Source organism: Pan paniscus, chromosome 15 (genome assembly GCF_029289425.2).
Source record: "Pan paniscus chromosome 15, NHGRI_mPanPan1-v2.0_pri, whole genome shotgun sequence".
NCBI classification, from domain to species: domain Eukaryota; kingdom Metazoa; phylum Chordata; class Mammalia; order Primates; family Hominidae; genus Pan; species Pan paniscus.
The window spans coordinates 53782610-53799328 of NC_073264.2; the positions used below are offsets into that span (position 1 = coordinate 53782610).

The window sequence follows — 16719 nt, forward strand, 5'->3', positions numbered from 1 at the left end:
GCCTGTGGTAACCATCATTCTACTCTCTACTTTTTTTTTTTTTTTTTTTAATTAAAGACAGGGTTTCACACGATGTTGCCCAAGCTGGTCTTGAACTCCAGGGCTCAAGCAATCCTCCCACCTCAGCCTCCCAAAGTGCTGAGATTACAGGCCTGAGTCACTGCACCTGGCCTACTCTCTACTTCTATGGCCTACTCTCTACTTCTATGAGTACTATATATGGGTTTATATTCATATCTGCATAAGTGTTAATCAGTTTGTATCTAACAGTTAAATATAAAATAATTACCTTTAGTTTGTGTGCTTCTTTTTTATCCCCAGCAAAAAATGAATTCTCATCAAAATGCAAAGGAAATGACCTGCGTTTTAAAACAGAGAATATTCATTTTCATGTGTTATAAATATTAAAAGTCCTGCTAATACAACATTTTACTGGTCATGATAAATAAAGAGGAGAAAACATAGTAAAACCAACACTACGATGCCCCAAAACAAATTCTTATCCTCAAACCTCAAATCTTGATTCTAACTGCATAATACAGAAATTTGACCCCAAATCCAATTTGTTCAAATAAACATGAAAATAATACATTATCAAATAATAAAAGAATGGCTCTTAAAACTATAAATGTGTGCCTCTCAGTATCCAAATCAAAATAAAAACAAAAGCAAAATTCAATCTGAAAAGACCTACAAGCAAAATTAACTTTTAATTATGTTCTAAATAGTTTTCCTTTCTCTAAATGAAATTAAAAATTTCAGGAGGAGCACAGTGGCCTGCACCTGTAATCCCAGCACTTTGGGAGGCCAAGGTGGGTGGATCGATCACTTAAGCCCAGGAGTTCGAGACCAGCCTGGACAACATGGCGAAACACCATCTCTGCAAAAAATACAAAAATCAGCCCGGTGTGGTGGTTTGCACATATAGTCCCAGCTTCTTGGGCTGAGATGGGAGGACTGCTTGAGCCCAGGAGATCAAGGCTGCAGTGAGCCATGACCGTGCCACTGCACTCCAGCCTGGGCAACAGAGGGAGACCCTGTCTCAAAAAAACAAAAATTTATCTTGTACATTAATTGTCACTCTTCTATTAATGTATAAAGTTTAATATATAATTTACTTGATTTCATGAAGTATTTCCAGAAGTAACATTTTGTTTTCCTCATCCTGAATTTTATTTCCAGTAAAGAGTTGAAAATCTGGGCGCTCGAAGAATGGTAACACTTTGGATAAAGCCCTTAGTTCTATTAAGTAGAGAAAATACAAGTTCTTAAGCCTTCTTGGACCTTCTCCTTCAGTCAAAATTCCATCAAATCGCTGTTGAAATTCTGTAATGTTGTGTCCCCATTTCTTTTCTAACCAGGTCTCTAAGAAGGAAGAAGAATTAAATATTAAAAACTGAATTTGACAATTTTTACTTTAATTATATTAGGTTATTCATGCCTATAGAAGTTAATTTCATTTTGCATTTTAAGTTATATAATAACAACCAAGAAAATGGTTTTTCACAAATTAGCCTTTAATAGTTTTATATTAATATTTTATTTTCTAGAACCCATCCTTAAAACGAATTCAATGTTTTACTGAGAAAGCAAGTCTTATTAATAATAAAAATCATTCTTAATTTTTGCAGGTGCATAGTATCTGCTTATATTGATGCCATATATGGCATCTTTTGATACAGGCATATAATTTATGTATTAATCACATCAGGGCAAATGAAATTTCTATCAACTCTACACTTTTAGTTACTTTAAAATGTACAATTAAGTTGCTATTGATTATAGGGTCATTTTTATGGGTATAACAAAAATTATTTATAAATATAAATAAAATCCTGAGTCTTAAAATTCTGAGTTCTGCTTAAACATTTAAAAAAATTTGTTATGTATTTTTCTTTGAACATGTGGTCTCTCTGCCTGCAAACATACAGAATTTTAGTTCTGATTTACATAGAGTTAGCTATGCACATATATTACTCTAAAAATAGACCTTAGGTGCAAGAAAATTATAGAGTAAGTGTGTTTGGGTGAGTATGAGTTTATACCTGTTTTCAGAAGAATAGAGCAATATTGGAACAAAACAAATATCTTAATAAGGTGACAAATTTACTAGAAAACTGAAAACCTCAAAAATGCTGAAAGCAAATCTATACTCTGCTTTTTATTAAATTCATTACTGTAAAATCTTCTGACTTATGATTCAGAATCTCCCCATGAACATTTTCTGTTTTTCTTTGCCTGGTTCTCATGCTAGACTTATAATTTTCTTGTCTCTTATAATTTTTTTCTTTTATAGTTTATAAGGTATTATGTGAGCTGGTCATGACTAATAAGAATGATTTTTATAAAATTTAGTAGTGCACACAAAACAATTTTTAGATGTATTTCCAAAATTGTGTATTATATTTTATTTAATTAGGACATTCCATTTGTTCTTTTAATTGAAGAATTCTACATAAGCCTGTATTTTTTTTTACTTATTTTATTCTCATTATAATTGACGTAAGTAAATTTATATATTTATTGAGCCAATTTGTTCAGGTAAGAACTAGGGATGCTTCAGAAGTCACGAGGATGTTTTTTATATATAAATGTAGCAAACAAACACACAGTACTTGCTGTGTAATGGATGCTCCATGATAAGCCATAAATATTCCTGCTACAGTTAGTTTGTAAGTTCAAGTCAGAGAAGGAAAATATCAATAGTGAAGAAATAAGATTGATTCTTCATGTGGAGATAACATTTTTCCATGCTGCAAAGCTAAATCTTGCTGAATTTTAAGAGAAATTCTGTTTATTTCCTAGTTATCTTTAGTTTTGTTTGTCCTATTATGTGTCTTCTAACTGTGTATTCATCACAGCCCTTCTCCTTCTTTTTCTATGTGATGGCTACAGTTTTCTCACTGTTGTCTTCATGCCATGTCATTTTACATGGTACTTTGTAGGTTTTCATGAGAAAGTTGGTATTTATTTAATGCACTCAAAAATTGGTTTTAACTAGAGAGTTTGCTTATCAATATAACTTTCAAATCAGTTAAGATAAAAGGCAAACCTGTCCACAGGTGAGAGGATTAAATAACTTAGCATTGTTTTTCTCTGTTTGTAAAAGGAAAATCTTATTAAATTCTTACACAGGCCAGGCGTGGTGGCTCACACCTGTAATCCCAGCACTTTGGGAGGCCGAGGCAGGTGGATCACGAGGTCAGGAGTTTGAGACCAGCCTTACCAACATGGTGAAACCCCGCCTCTACTAAAAATACAAAAATCAGCTGGGCGTGGTGGCACATGCCTGTAATCCCAGTTACTCAGGAGGCTGAGGCAGAAGAATTGCTTGAATCCTGGAGGCAGATGTTGCAGTGAGCCAAGATTGCACCACTGCACTCCAGCCTGGGCGACAGAGCAAGACTCTGTCTCAAAAAAAAAAAAATTCTTACACAAAGTGTGACATCTATCTAATTTGCTAGAAAATATATCATAGAAATTAAAGTATTAGGAGAGTTAATGGTAAGTGAATAATTTTAAATTTAATGTTCTATGATACACTTACAGCACATGTTTCCATGTAGAATCTTTTATTTTTAAGTGTGAATGTTAAAGGCTGCAAAATAATAAAATGATCTCTGTGGATTTGAAATCTGGAATAATATTTCTTTTCCATATTGATATTACAACTCAGAGGAATTTCTCACTCTTATTTTATGTGATTTTTTTTTTAGTGGGTGAAGGTGTCTACAGCTTATATTCTTAGTCACCTAACTGTAGTCAACTTCTTGGTCATTTTCTCTGGAAAAATTCTGAAGATCATGGCAACTTTTAGATTAAACCATTTTCTGGGTTATTTTAATGCAAACTTGTTTATTGTGTTCACAAAGTGGCCAGTCATAAGACCATAAGCAACGCCTGCCCTTTCAGTGGCTTTCATACCATTACCATCTGTAATCAATAAATGTATATTTATTTTGTAAAACATAATGTTTGGAAGTATATATACATTGTTAAATGCTTAATTCTAGGTAATTACGCCACATAGTTAACATTTCTGTGGCAAAAGCAAGTGACACTGTCAGCATTTTTCAAAACTACAAATACATTATTTTGATCTATAGTCACTACGCTGTATAAAAATATCTCTTGAACTTCTATTAACTATAATTATGTATTTTTTGATCAACATCTTTTCAAACCCTCCTGTCTCCTAAATACCTTGGTGTCTGGTGGCCACCACTTTACTCTCTACTTCAATAAGATTAAGTTTTTTAGAATCCCTTTGTAAGTGAAATCATGAAATAATAATCTTTGTGTCTGGCTCATTTTGACAAATATAATGTCCTCCAAGTTCATTCATGTGATGGAAAATAATAAAATTTCCTTTCCAACATGGTGAAACCCCGTCTCTACTAAAAATACAAAAAATTAGCTGGGCGTGGTGGCATGCACCTGTGGTCCCAGCTACTCAGGAGGCTGAGGCAGGAGAATCACTTGAACCCAGGAGGCAGAGGTCACAGTGAGCCAAGATCACACCACTGCACTCCAGCCTGGGTGACAGAACAAGACTCTGTCTCAAAAAAAAAAAAAAAAAAAACAGTAAAATTACTAATGAGTTTAAACCGCCATTTAAAATCAAAGTTACGGCTAGGCACAGTAGCTCATGGCTATAATCCCAGTACTCTGGGAGGCCAAGATGGGCAAATCACTTGAGCTCAGGAGTTCAAGACCAGCCTGGGCAACATGGCCAAATCTTGTCTCTACAAAAAATATTGTGAAAAATTAGCTGGACATGGTGGCATGCTCCTGTAGTCATGAGGTAGAAGGTAGGACTTGGCTCAGGAGGTGGGACTCAGGACACTGGACCAAATTGAAAACTAGCTAAAACAGGGAGGGGGCTGAAGCAGCTTTCCATGAGGCACACCCACCAGGGTGCCATGTCAGTTTCTCATTCCCATGGCAACATGCAGACGTTACCACCCCTTTCCATAGCAATGACCCAGAAGTTACTACCCTTTTCCTAGAAATTTCTGCATAATCTGCCTCATAATTTGCATAAAATAAAAAGTGGACTATAAATACGGCTGCAGAACTGCCTCCAAGCTGCTGCTCTGGGCACACTGCCTATGGGACAGCTCTCCTTCATGAGGAGAGGTTCAAACTTTTTCCTGGGCAAAGCCAAGAGCCCTCCCAGGCTAAGCCCCAGTTTTGGCCATCGCACACTAGAGTGGGCAATAGAGTGAGACCCTGTCTCAATCAATCAAGCAATCAATCAATGAATAAAATGGAAGTTTCTATATTTTGTTTCTCAGAGTTGTGATACTTTAATTCCAGAAGAAATATGGTACTGATGAAAATCAACCACAGTCTCATTTTCAACAGTATTAAGGCATCAACAGCAGCAGGAAAGGCTTTTACCCATTTAAACTCCAGGCCTGATACGAGCACACAAATAAAAAGGTTCTGATACAATAATATCTATCAAATAGCAAACTGTGCTGTTAGGAGCTATTTAAATTCCCACAAGAAAACAAGAATATTTCCAAAGTGATATGGACAATTTTGAGCAGCTTCTTAAAAGAAGGTGAAGAGAGCTAAGAGTATGTTAAACTGTTCAATTGTATCTACAGTTCCCACCTTTCTGATTACTACCATTTAAGAGTGAATTTTTACTGCCTAATATTCAATCAGGTCAATCTTTTCCCATTCAGGTAAATGCCAGGAAAATTTTAAGAATATCTAAAATTAAGAGTGGTAGACTGAATAAAAGTAAATGTCACATACCTTGTAAAAGATATCTTGCACTCAAATGCACATTAATACTTGCATGTAGGCCAGATATAAGTCTGTAGAATGCTCTTTTTTCTACACAGAGACCTAAGAAAAAGCAGTGACTTAGAAATAAAATTTCATATGTGAATCTTGTAGACATAAAATTAATCTCATGAGAAAAAAATCATCATTGAAATTTATTTTAAAGTTTCTAATTACCTTCTAGCCAACTGTAAAAAGTGTTCTCTGAAATCAAAAGAAAAATAAGTCATAAGATTAGAAAAATGCCAAAATACAAGGTTTTCACAAGTTTTAAAGCATTATAGCAAATTTGTGCCAAACAGCAATGTAAAGATTGTTTAACCTAACGGTCCAAGTCTTAATTGCAATTTCTCGAAAGGAAGAAGAAAGGTTATGGATTCAGTTAAGTACCAGCCTGCTGCTTGGTCTTTAAAAGGCTTTAGCATTGCCTTAGGTTGACCCATTCTCATAACGTTCTGGTTAAAGTGTTTTACAGGAGGTCAAAATACAGAATTTAAATAGTAAATCAGTCAAGAATGGGAAAATACCTAGCCTTGATAACAATTCATGCCATGAAAATTAAGGATTCATTACATGCTTTTTAAACTAGAAAAAAATTAAAATGATAAGACGGTATTGGAGGGGTACTATTTGTATTTAGCTGATAATATCACATGCCATTCACTATTTCAAAAGAGCAATTCAGGAAAATGTTATAAACACCAAGTATCACTTATATTCTTATGACCTAATAAGATTATTGTCAATATATTTAATGCCTAGTAATTCTACAAATACGATAATGCCTAAATTAACATGATAGAACACTATCTAACTAGTGAACATGGTAAAATAACATACAACTATGAAAATAGCAAGAATGTAGAACATGGCAATACATAAAAATGTTTACTTGAAATATTATACAAAAGGCATAAGAAATAATCATACAACTCTGTAAAGATTCATGTATGCATTTGCTACAGAGATGATAAACACTGTACAGTGTTTTCTACTAAAGTTGCTTACAGTAATGTTAAAAATGAACCAAACAAGCATAAAAATAATGGAAGGAATGGCAAAGGGAATAAGCAATAAATTGGAATATATAAAAACTCAAAACATCTATTTGTCAGAACACTTCATAAACAAAAGCAAAATGCAAACAACGAACTCGGTAAAATGTATGTTGCAAATATGACAAAGGGATTAGATCCTAAATATATAAAAAGCTCATAAACTAAATAAAAATGCTAAAGTGCCCCCTTAAAAAAGAGGTAAATAATATGAATTTAAAAATTCACAAAGGAAAAAATACATATGGTAATAACAGACAAAAATTGTTTGGTCTTACGGGCAATAAAAAATGCAAATGAAAACAAAAGATACATGACTTTACCTATCAAATAAGATAAAAATATGATCATCTTTAATGCTGACAAGTGTTGGACAAAACTACTTATATATAGAAAACATAAATATCAAAATGTTAGCAGAGAAGCGTATCTGGTAGTAACTAAGGGTATGGTTTCTGGAGTCAAACTGCCTGATTTAAATCTTAACTCTGCTACTTACAAGTCATATTATTTTAGTCAAGTTGCTGAACCTCTCTTCATCTATAAAATGGAGACAGGAATAATACCCCTAGGATTGGTGAAAGAATTAAATAAAATCATATTTGTAAATTGCTTAGAAAAGTGCCTGGCACAGAGTTATTATTATTAATTATTTGGGGATGGTGGGATTATAAGGAATTTATTTCCTTATAAAAATTTTCAAGGTTCTTTTTTTCAAGTTTTTTATCATGAATTAGGGAGTTAGGGGATAATACTGCTTAGGACCTAGGCTTCCAGTGAAATTTTCAGTTCAGTGTTTGTGTGTGTGTGTGTGTGTGTGTCTGTGTGTCCTTTTTAAAAAAAAAAAAAGAAAAAAGACAGAGTCTTGCTCTGTTACCCAGGCTGGAGGGCAGTGGCTCCATCTCAGCTCACTGCAATCTCCGCCTCCCAAGCTCAAGTGATCCTCCCATCTCAGCCTCGCACACAGCTGGGATCACAGGTGTGCACCACCACGCCCAGCTAATTTTTCTATTTTTAGTAGAGACAGGGTTTCACCAGGTTAGCCAGGCTGGTCTCAAACTCCTGGCCTCAAGTGACCAGCCAGCCCTGGCCTTCCAAAGTACTGGGATTACAGGCATAAGCCACCACGCCCAGCCAAGAAATCAGTTCAATATTAAAATCCTGAAGTACCTGTTCTCAAGTTGACCTGGCTGTGGTCTAAACAATCACTTAATATGATAGCTCTCAGGAATAACCCTTTGATATTTGGCCAAAATCAATACTTATAATAAGACAGTTTCTCTAAGGATGGCTCCCACAGGTTAACGATCTATTTTTCTGATAATAAGGTCTTCAAATAGAATTGAAAAATCATAGTAGCCTCCTCTAATGTGGCTAACAATATAGCATAGAACTAGGTTGATACTCAAGGTAAAATAAGGTTACTTGAAACTGAAAATCATAGAATCACATGTACCAGTAGCAAATATGAGGTATCTTTGGAAAAATAATCTCACTGCTAAACAATTTCTCTTCCAAACAGTTCTGAGTCAGCATTTTATTTAGCTGCTACAGTTAATATAATATAAAGCACAATAATAAAATAGCATTGTTATCAGACTTTAGTATTCTGTTATTTAGACATAATGCAAAAGCAATTCATAAGAATTATGTTCAGAAAATAGAGGATTTTGAAGGAAAGAAAAGTGATACTTCACATTTTAGCAATTTCACCTAGATAGACTAAAGCTAAGCACCATTAAGTCTTTTCATATTGTTAAGCATATGGTCTTAAGAATAACAAATGTCATTTCATTTTCACCCTTAAAGCAAAAACACAAAGTAAACCTAATGTATGCTGAAACTGTTAGCATTAGTTAGACTTGGCAATGACACCTACATCCAACAAGTCAGCATCAACCTTAGAAGCCAGCTCTGAAATGAATACTCATCATGCCCAGAACCTTCCTACATGAAACCCAGCAGATCCTAGAGTTCAACCAGTAAAAGAGAGAGAACATTTCCCTGGCCTGAAGCAATGGGGGAGACGGGGAGTGGACATGCTTCCACATTCAGAGAGGTAAAATGTGCAAATGAATGATCAGAGGCTGAGGCACACTGTTTCTAATGCCTGAACCCAGACACAAAGTCACTTTCCCTTAATCTGTGCTAGTACCTCCAGACTTTCAGATAAATAAGTAAAACTTAAGTTCTGATTTTTAGAGGTGAGAAGAAAAAAATAAACTTTGCCATAATAAACATCTGAATGTATAAACAAATTCACATATGTAATATATAATAAATTATACTTACCTTCACTTTTCCCTGAAAAGCAAAACAAAATGTTTATTAAAATAAATTCCTTCCAGTGCCCCTTTTATAATGCTACACTTTCATAAAAATAAGACTTTAATAATGGTTAGTTTTAGTCCAACAGTTCATTCACACAAGTAAAATCTGAAAGTGAGACATTCGTGACTGCAACTCTATCTGGTGGTGATATGAATTATGCCTGATTTGACTAAATGGTGTTATCTCCATGAGTGTACATAAAGAGGTTCAGCTCATGTGAGATTTAATATACCCTGACAGGAGAGAAAAAACTAATCCGTCACCTGAGAGTACTCTTCAATATCTTAAGGACCTACGTTTACTTGGCTGACAGAGACTTTTCCACATTTATTTATCCTAAAGCTATAATATAGTTTCTGTTAAATATTATTATTATTGCTTTGAAACCTCCAGCCTGGCCTTATAATATTTAACCTCAGTTGGGAATATTTTCACAGACTATTTATAAGATTCAAATTATACATAATACAGTAATTTGTGTGCAGCTGCTTATTTACTACTGAAAATTTGTCTTCAAATTTTGCCCACTTTTTTTAATGCCATCGGTTTATTAAAGAAATATATAATCATTGCAAATATATGTTTTTAAAAAAAAGACAAAATAAAAAATTATTCATAATTCCCCAGCTCAAAGATAAATACTATTTACATTTTAGTGAATGTCTTTTTAGTTTATAGATATATTATAAATTTATTATACATATTGTTTTGATACCTGATTTTCCTCACTGTGTTATTGGTCACTTTTGATTTGAATGAATAAAAATTTACAGCAACATTTATAATGGCTATTTTCTATGTGACTATACCATAAGTCATTTAACCACTTCCCTAATGATAAACATTTAAATTGTTCCTATGTATCTTTATGGTAAGTAACGTGGTTAATTACTTTATCAAATCATAATGTGAGATCATAATGATCACCTCTTTTCTATTAATTTGCATTTCATCTGATATTAAATCAATGGCTTCCACTGAGTCACCACATATGACTCTGTATAAACTCAAAAGCCTTATTTAAAGATTTTTCATTCCTAATCTAAGAAAGAGAAATCTGCCAGAATTTAGGGAATGATGCAATCTCATCCCCTTCTAGGAGGAAATTTATATTTATTATTTGAGATCAGCATCTTTTCAAATAAATTCTAAAAATGAAAACCTTACACTTTTGCTAAAAGCACATTAAAGATTTTAATCAGTAAGCACATATTTGAAGAGAATAAGGATACATAATTTCTAAAGAAAAAGTCTGAACTCATACACTGAAATGGCTTATTCAACAAACCATTCTTCATATTACAGATGGGGTAGGGTTTTTGTAAATTTTAATTTTACATCCCCTCTGGCATCTACACAGTGCCTAGCATGTAGTAAATGGCAGATAATCATTTGCTGAAAGAACAACTGGCTTTCACTATTGCAGACAAGACCATTAAATGAAGAGAGCAATTTTCACTGATCATGTATCTAACAAACTACTCCATCTATTATGTGTCAGGCTCTATATAGAGAGATAAAACAGATAAATGCTACCCATATGGCAGAGTACTAGGGTAGATCGATAGATATATCAATAATAATAAAATAATGCTACACAGTGGGAAAGGCCGTAAGAGGAAAACAAAGAATTAAAAACAAACGCATGCATCAGATTACTTCATGAGGAGGGAGAAATACTTCTGGTTACAAGGACCAGGGAAAGTTTTATGGAAAAAGCAGCATTTGAGCCAGACCTTGAGTGAAAACAGAATATTAAAAATGTTATTAAGATATAAAGACATGTAAAGTTGAAATCAAATGCCCAATATTTGCAATAATTTCAAGTTTTAGAAAAAATTTGAGAGTTTGGGATATTTATTTATCTGTGGTATTAAAAAACTGACATTTTACTATGTCTGCAAAAATATATAGAATAAATATATATCCTAATCTTTATTTTTTGATAATCTAATACCAGGAACTTCATTATAAAAATACTTTTTACTGGCCAGGGGCAGTGGCTCACACCTGAAATCCCAGCACTTTCGGAGGCCGAGGCGGGTGGATCATGAGGTCAGGAGATCGAGACCATCCTGGCTAACACGGTGAAACCTCATCTCTACTAAAAATACAAAAAAATTAGCTGGGCGTTGTGGCGGGCGCCTGTAGTCCCAGCTACTGAGGAGGCTGAGGCAGAAGAATGGCATGAACCCAGGAGGCGAAGTTTGCAGTGAGCCAAAGTCGCGCCACTGCTCTCCAGCCTGGGTGACAGAGCGAGACTCCATCTCAAAAAAAAAAAAAAATACTTTTTACTGAAGTACAAATAATTTAAGCACCAATCTCTGCAAGCGTGAGGCATAACTCTATGGAAACAGGACTGTGGATTATATGACTTCAACTGTTACTGTCATTTATCTTGCCTTCCCCTTCCTTTGAATTAAAGTTCCCTGGCTGAGAAATAATATAACAACCCAAATAAGTAATTTACCTTGACCAGAAGCCAAAGGATTTAAAGGTCTTTTAATTGTCTGTGGCCTAGAAGTAAAAAGAATTAAAAATATCAACATAAATATGTTACCAATCATGTTATATTTAAGTGATATTATCTCAGAAAACTGCTTAATATCCAAAATCAAATTGTTTTATTGAGATTATAAATTTCCTCTAATTGCTTTAAGGGAGGGTGGCTATTTGTTGTAGTGATAATAGTTCCTGATCTTTTCCCATTGTGGCGGCCAGCAGGCCATTTCCTAATCACTTCTTCAAACAAAAGAAGAGAAAATATCAGCCAAGCTCTTCTCTCGGAGTCACTACTATGTTTTTATATATATTATATAGACATATCTATGTATATGTGTGTGTGTATGGCACAAAGTGTACCCCTAAATGAAAGACAAATAAGCAAAAAATATTCAAAATAAGCATTAAAATTTAAAAATGGAAAAAAAATAGTGTAGATTATTTTCCACTTAGGTAATCTTTAGACACATCAATTTGCCCTGTGGCTAAGTTTGTTACAATTTAAATAAAAGTTGTTTGTTCAGTAGGAAAAAATAGAAATTTTCTGGAGAGTTACTATGTCATTAAAGTGCTTTTAAATCCCAAAATAAATATGCGTTAGTATTAATAGTAAACTATAGGGATTGTTTTAACATCTATTTTAAAAATTTGCAAAACTGGAGACATTTTGAGAACAGAATATGTAAGCTATATTTTAAAATACACAATATAATTAACTTAGCCCTTTATACATTGTTTATATTGTTAGAAATTATGGGAATCAGGACACAAATTAGTAAGAAAATGACTACAAAAGTAATACAAATCTAACAAATGCTTCATGGATTCTTTTATTATTTTTCTTTGAGACGGAGTCATGCTTTTTTTTTGAGATGGAGTCTCACTCTGTCACCCAGGCTGGAGTGCAGTGGTGCAATCTGGGCTCACTGCAAGCTCCGCCTCCCGGGTTCACGCCATTCTCCTGCCTCAGCCTCTCGAGTAGCTGGGACTACAGGTGCCCACCACTACACCCGGCTAATTTTTTGTATTTTTAGTAGAGACGGGGTTTCACCGCGTTAGTGAAGATGGTCTCAATCTCCTGACCTCGTGATCCGCCCGCCTTGGCCTCCCATTCTTAATTCACATTAAAAATAACAACAACAGGGCCGGGCGTGGTGGCTCATGCCTGTAATCCCAGCACTTTGGGCGTGGTGGCTCACCCGGCTAATCCCAGCACTTTGGGAGGCTGAGGTGGGTGGAGCACCTGAGGTCAGGAGTTCAAGAACAGCCTGGCCAACATGGTGAAACCCCGTCTCCCCTAAAAATACAAAAATGAGCCGGGTGTGGTGGCGCGTGCCTGTAGTCCCAGCTATTCAGGAGGCTGAGGCAGGAGAATCGCTTGAACCTGGGAGGCAGAGGTTGCGGTGAGCAGAGGTGACGTCACTGCAGCCTGGGCAACAGAGTGAGACTTCATCTCAAAAAAAAAAAAAAAAAAACCTTTAAAGTAAATCTTTAAGTCAGTAAATCAAACATTTCTAATAATAGTCAAGATAATTTAAATAAAATACATGGCAGAAATAAGTAATTAATAAAAACTCTCTACTTTCCAAACTAGAGAAATTCTTCAAGTCAAAAAAAAAAACCACAGTCTGACATTTTATTGGTGTAAGCACAATTACTGATCTCATACTTATATTTGACTTATAAAAAGTGAAATATATAATATTATCCCCATATTTGGGAACTCCAAAGACTTTCCCAGAACTCTCTCCATCTCTAAGACAGCATAATGTGCTCGCACATACATTGTTCCCAAAAACCAGTAAGTACAAAGTTTAGCACCTCAAGGCTTACGTGTGAGTAACCTGAAGCATTTCTCAGACACCCAGTGATCAGCAACTGCCTCCAGCCTAATGGTTACCCCGTACAAAGCGGGCTCTTTCACTTACTAGATCTTTGACACTAAACAAATCATTTAACCTCTCTAAGTCTCAGTTTCTCTGTCTATAATACAGTGATGACTGCAACACAGGGTTATTGCAAGGACTAAAGAAGAAAATGTATATAACATACTTACCACAATGCCTAGAATACAGTGAGTGCTCAAAAATGATACCTATTATAATTGTTCTCTGAAATCAATTTAACTGTAAAATAATTAAAGCCACAGACAAGGGTGTACAGAGCACCAAAAAGAGAATTAAGAGTTGTATATTCTTTTCTCTACACTGCCACTGTGTGATCTTGGGAAATGAAGTAAACCTCTCCAGCTCTAGGTTACCTTAACTATAAAATGAGATCTTATAATCTACTCAAGGAACATTTGTCAAGGGCCTACAATACTCCCATAAAGGTCTAATACTCCTCTAACTCTTCAAAACAAAAAGGAAAAATTTGTGGAAACTCACGTCTATATATTTCCCCAGAAGGAAACTGGATTAATGAATAGTCATGTTTCTTTGTACAAATACATCTTTTAACAAAGTGAATTTGATTTTTAATTTTAAATCATTATGATTTTGTTTATAAAGAGAAATCACCACATCTTATAAGAATTTTTCTAAATGAAAATGACACATACTTAAAACAGTTTTCTTCGTAGATGACATTCCATATTTTCCAAGCATCTGGTCCCTTGTAACCAGTGTAGCGCTCAGGATTAAGAAGCAAATCTACATATTCAGCTTCAGGGGACTGAATGTCTGTAAAATAAAATGTCTTATTAAACCTTTCTTATCCTCAGTTACCTTAAAAAGCTACTACACAAGACTGTATTCCATTGATTCTAACGCACCACAAATATAACAATGTGTCAGGAATTTTAAAACAACTTTTCAGGAGAAACAAAGGAAGGAGGCCGGGTGTGGTGCCTCACACCTGTAATCCCAGCACTTTGGGAGGCCAAGGTGGGCGGATCACTTGAGGTCAGGAGTTCAAATCCAGCCTGGCCAACATGGTGAAACCCTGTCTCTACTAAAAATACAAAAATTAGCCGGGCGTGGTGGCAGGCGCCTGTAGTCCCAGCAACTCGAGAGGCTGCAACAGGAGAATCACTTGAATCCGGGAGGCGGAGGTTGCAGTGAGCCGAGATTGCACCACTGTGCTCCAGCTTGGGTGACAGAGCGAGACTCCGTCTCAGAAAAGAAAGGAAGGAAAAGAGAGAGAAACACACACAGCCACATTAATTGTACACGCTGGCTACAAAAACATTATGATTTAGGAATTGTAAAAATAGGAATATGTGAATTTTAGAATCAAAGAAACATGGTAATTCAATTATCATAAGCTATTCAGACAAAGAATATAACATACATTTCCCTCCACATTAACCACAGCAGTTCATCAATAACTACAGTAAATGAAGGAGTGTTAGTATCGTACACTGCGTGTTACCAAATACTTTCTTCTTAGGTGACCACCAGCAGGATCTGCTACCAATCTGGCCAGAAGCAAAAGTTACAATGCAGCATGATTCTGTGTCAACATTATTTATAAAAGGGAAAATTGGAAGCAACCTAAACATCCAACATCACAGAACAGTCAGAGCATGGGCTCTGGAGCCAGAACACCCAGGCTAGAATCCAGACCCTGTTACTTATTTATCATTTATAATGTGTTATAACTTCAAAACAAAAAAGATGGTCGGTCCCAGGGTGGGCACGATGGTTCATGCCTGTAATCCCAGCATTTTGGGAGGCCTGGGGCAGACTGCTTGAGCCCAGGAGTGATTCTAAAATTCACAGGCAACCTGGTGAAACACCAGGCATCAATAAAAAATACAAAAATTAGCCAGGCATCATGGCACGTGCCTGTGGTCCCAGCTACCCAGGAGGCTGAGGTGGGAAAGTCACTTGAGCCCAGGAGGTCCAGGCTGCAGTGAGCCGTGATTGCACCACGGCACTCCAGCCTGGGCAACACAGTGAGACTGTGTCTCAAAAAAAGATGGGCCATAGTCCTCCAGTGGCTTTGGGAAATTATTTGGTACTATAATAATACTTTATTCATATATAAAGCTTAACAGTATGAGCCAACAAAGAATGAAAAAGTGGACAAAAATGGTCTCAATGCAACCAAAGTCAATAACAAAAATATGAGCACAAAAGTGCTTAGAGTCCATCAAGCTCTCAACTATACCTATTTTTATTATTAAAAAACAAACACAAAAACAAACAAACAAAAAAACCCTAAGCTTGGTTATTTTTTACTCCAATTCAGAGCATATTAGAAGCATAAATTAGGGGGAAAGTTGCTTCTAGAAGCAGTACAATGACGGCATCTTAAAATAGCAGAGTTCAATGCAGAAGTGGCAATTAAAATAACTAGAAAAACAAAATATAAGGACTTAAAAAACAAATTAGCATGGAATCATCTAGTTCAGGAATGGACAACTGTTCGTTTCAATTAATACTAAAGGCAACCGCCACATATAAATTATAATAAATTCATTTTTTAAACCCTGATGTTTAAAATATATAAACAGCAGGCCAGGCGTGGTGGCTCACGCCTGTAATCCCAGAACTTTGGGAGGCTGAGGCGGGTGGATCACATGAAGTCAGGAGTTCGAGACCAGCCTGACCAACATGGAGAAACCCCATCTCTACTAAAAATACAAAATTAGCCGGGCATGGTGGTGCATGCCTGTAATCCCAGCTACTCGGGAGGCTGAGGCAGGAGAATCGCTTGAACCCAGGAGACAGAGGTTACAGTGAGCTGAGATCGCACCATTGCACTCCAACCTGGGCAACAAGAGTGAAACTCTGCCTCGGAAAAAAAATAAAAATAAAAATGAAATAAAATAAAATACATAAACAATGGTCAGTATCCAGGACTTTGAGAAAACTAACCACCAAGAAATGATTAAATGTTTAAATATTCTACCTAGAGATAAACATTTGTTGCCTCATAATTCTACTTATTATAAATACTTCATTCTTCTTCAAGCTTATAAAAAATAAATATTACTATATTAATATAATTATATTACAAATCTTATAATTATACTATAATTATAATAATTACACGATTATATTTAAAGTAATACCATAATTATATT

At 35.3% G+C, this 16719-nt stretch overlaps 1 protein-coding gene across 1 annotated transcript in view; it reads right to left on the reverse strand.

Annotated features, from left to right (window-relative positions):
- Positions 1-16719, reverse strand: part of ERO1A (endoplasmic reticulum oxidoreductase 1 alpha) — a 56282-nt gene that overhangs the window by 12023 nt on the left and 27540 nt on the right. Inside the window, exons 7-13 of the mRNA XM_003831710.6 lie at positions 14248-14368; positions 11656-11702; positions 9147-9158; positions 5977-6003; positions 5770-5862; positions 1119-1365; positions 290-359 (exon numbers count right to left, since the gene is read on the reverse strand). Of these exons, the coding sequence (XP_003831758.1) occupies positions 290-359; positions 1119-1365; positions 5770-5862; positions 5977-6003; positions 9147-9158; positions 11656-11702; positions 14248-14368 (617 nt within the window). The remainder of the gene's footprint in view (positions 1-289; positions 360-1118; positions 1366-5769; positions 5863-5976; positions 6004-9146; positions 9159-11655; positions 11703-14247; positions 14369-16719) is intronic.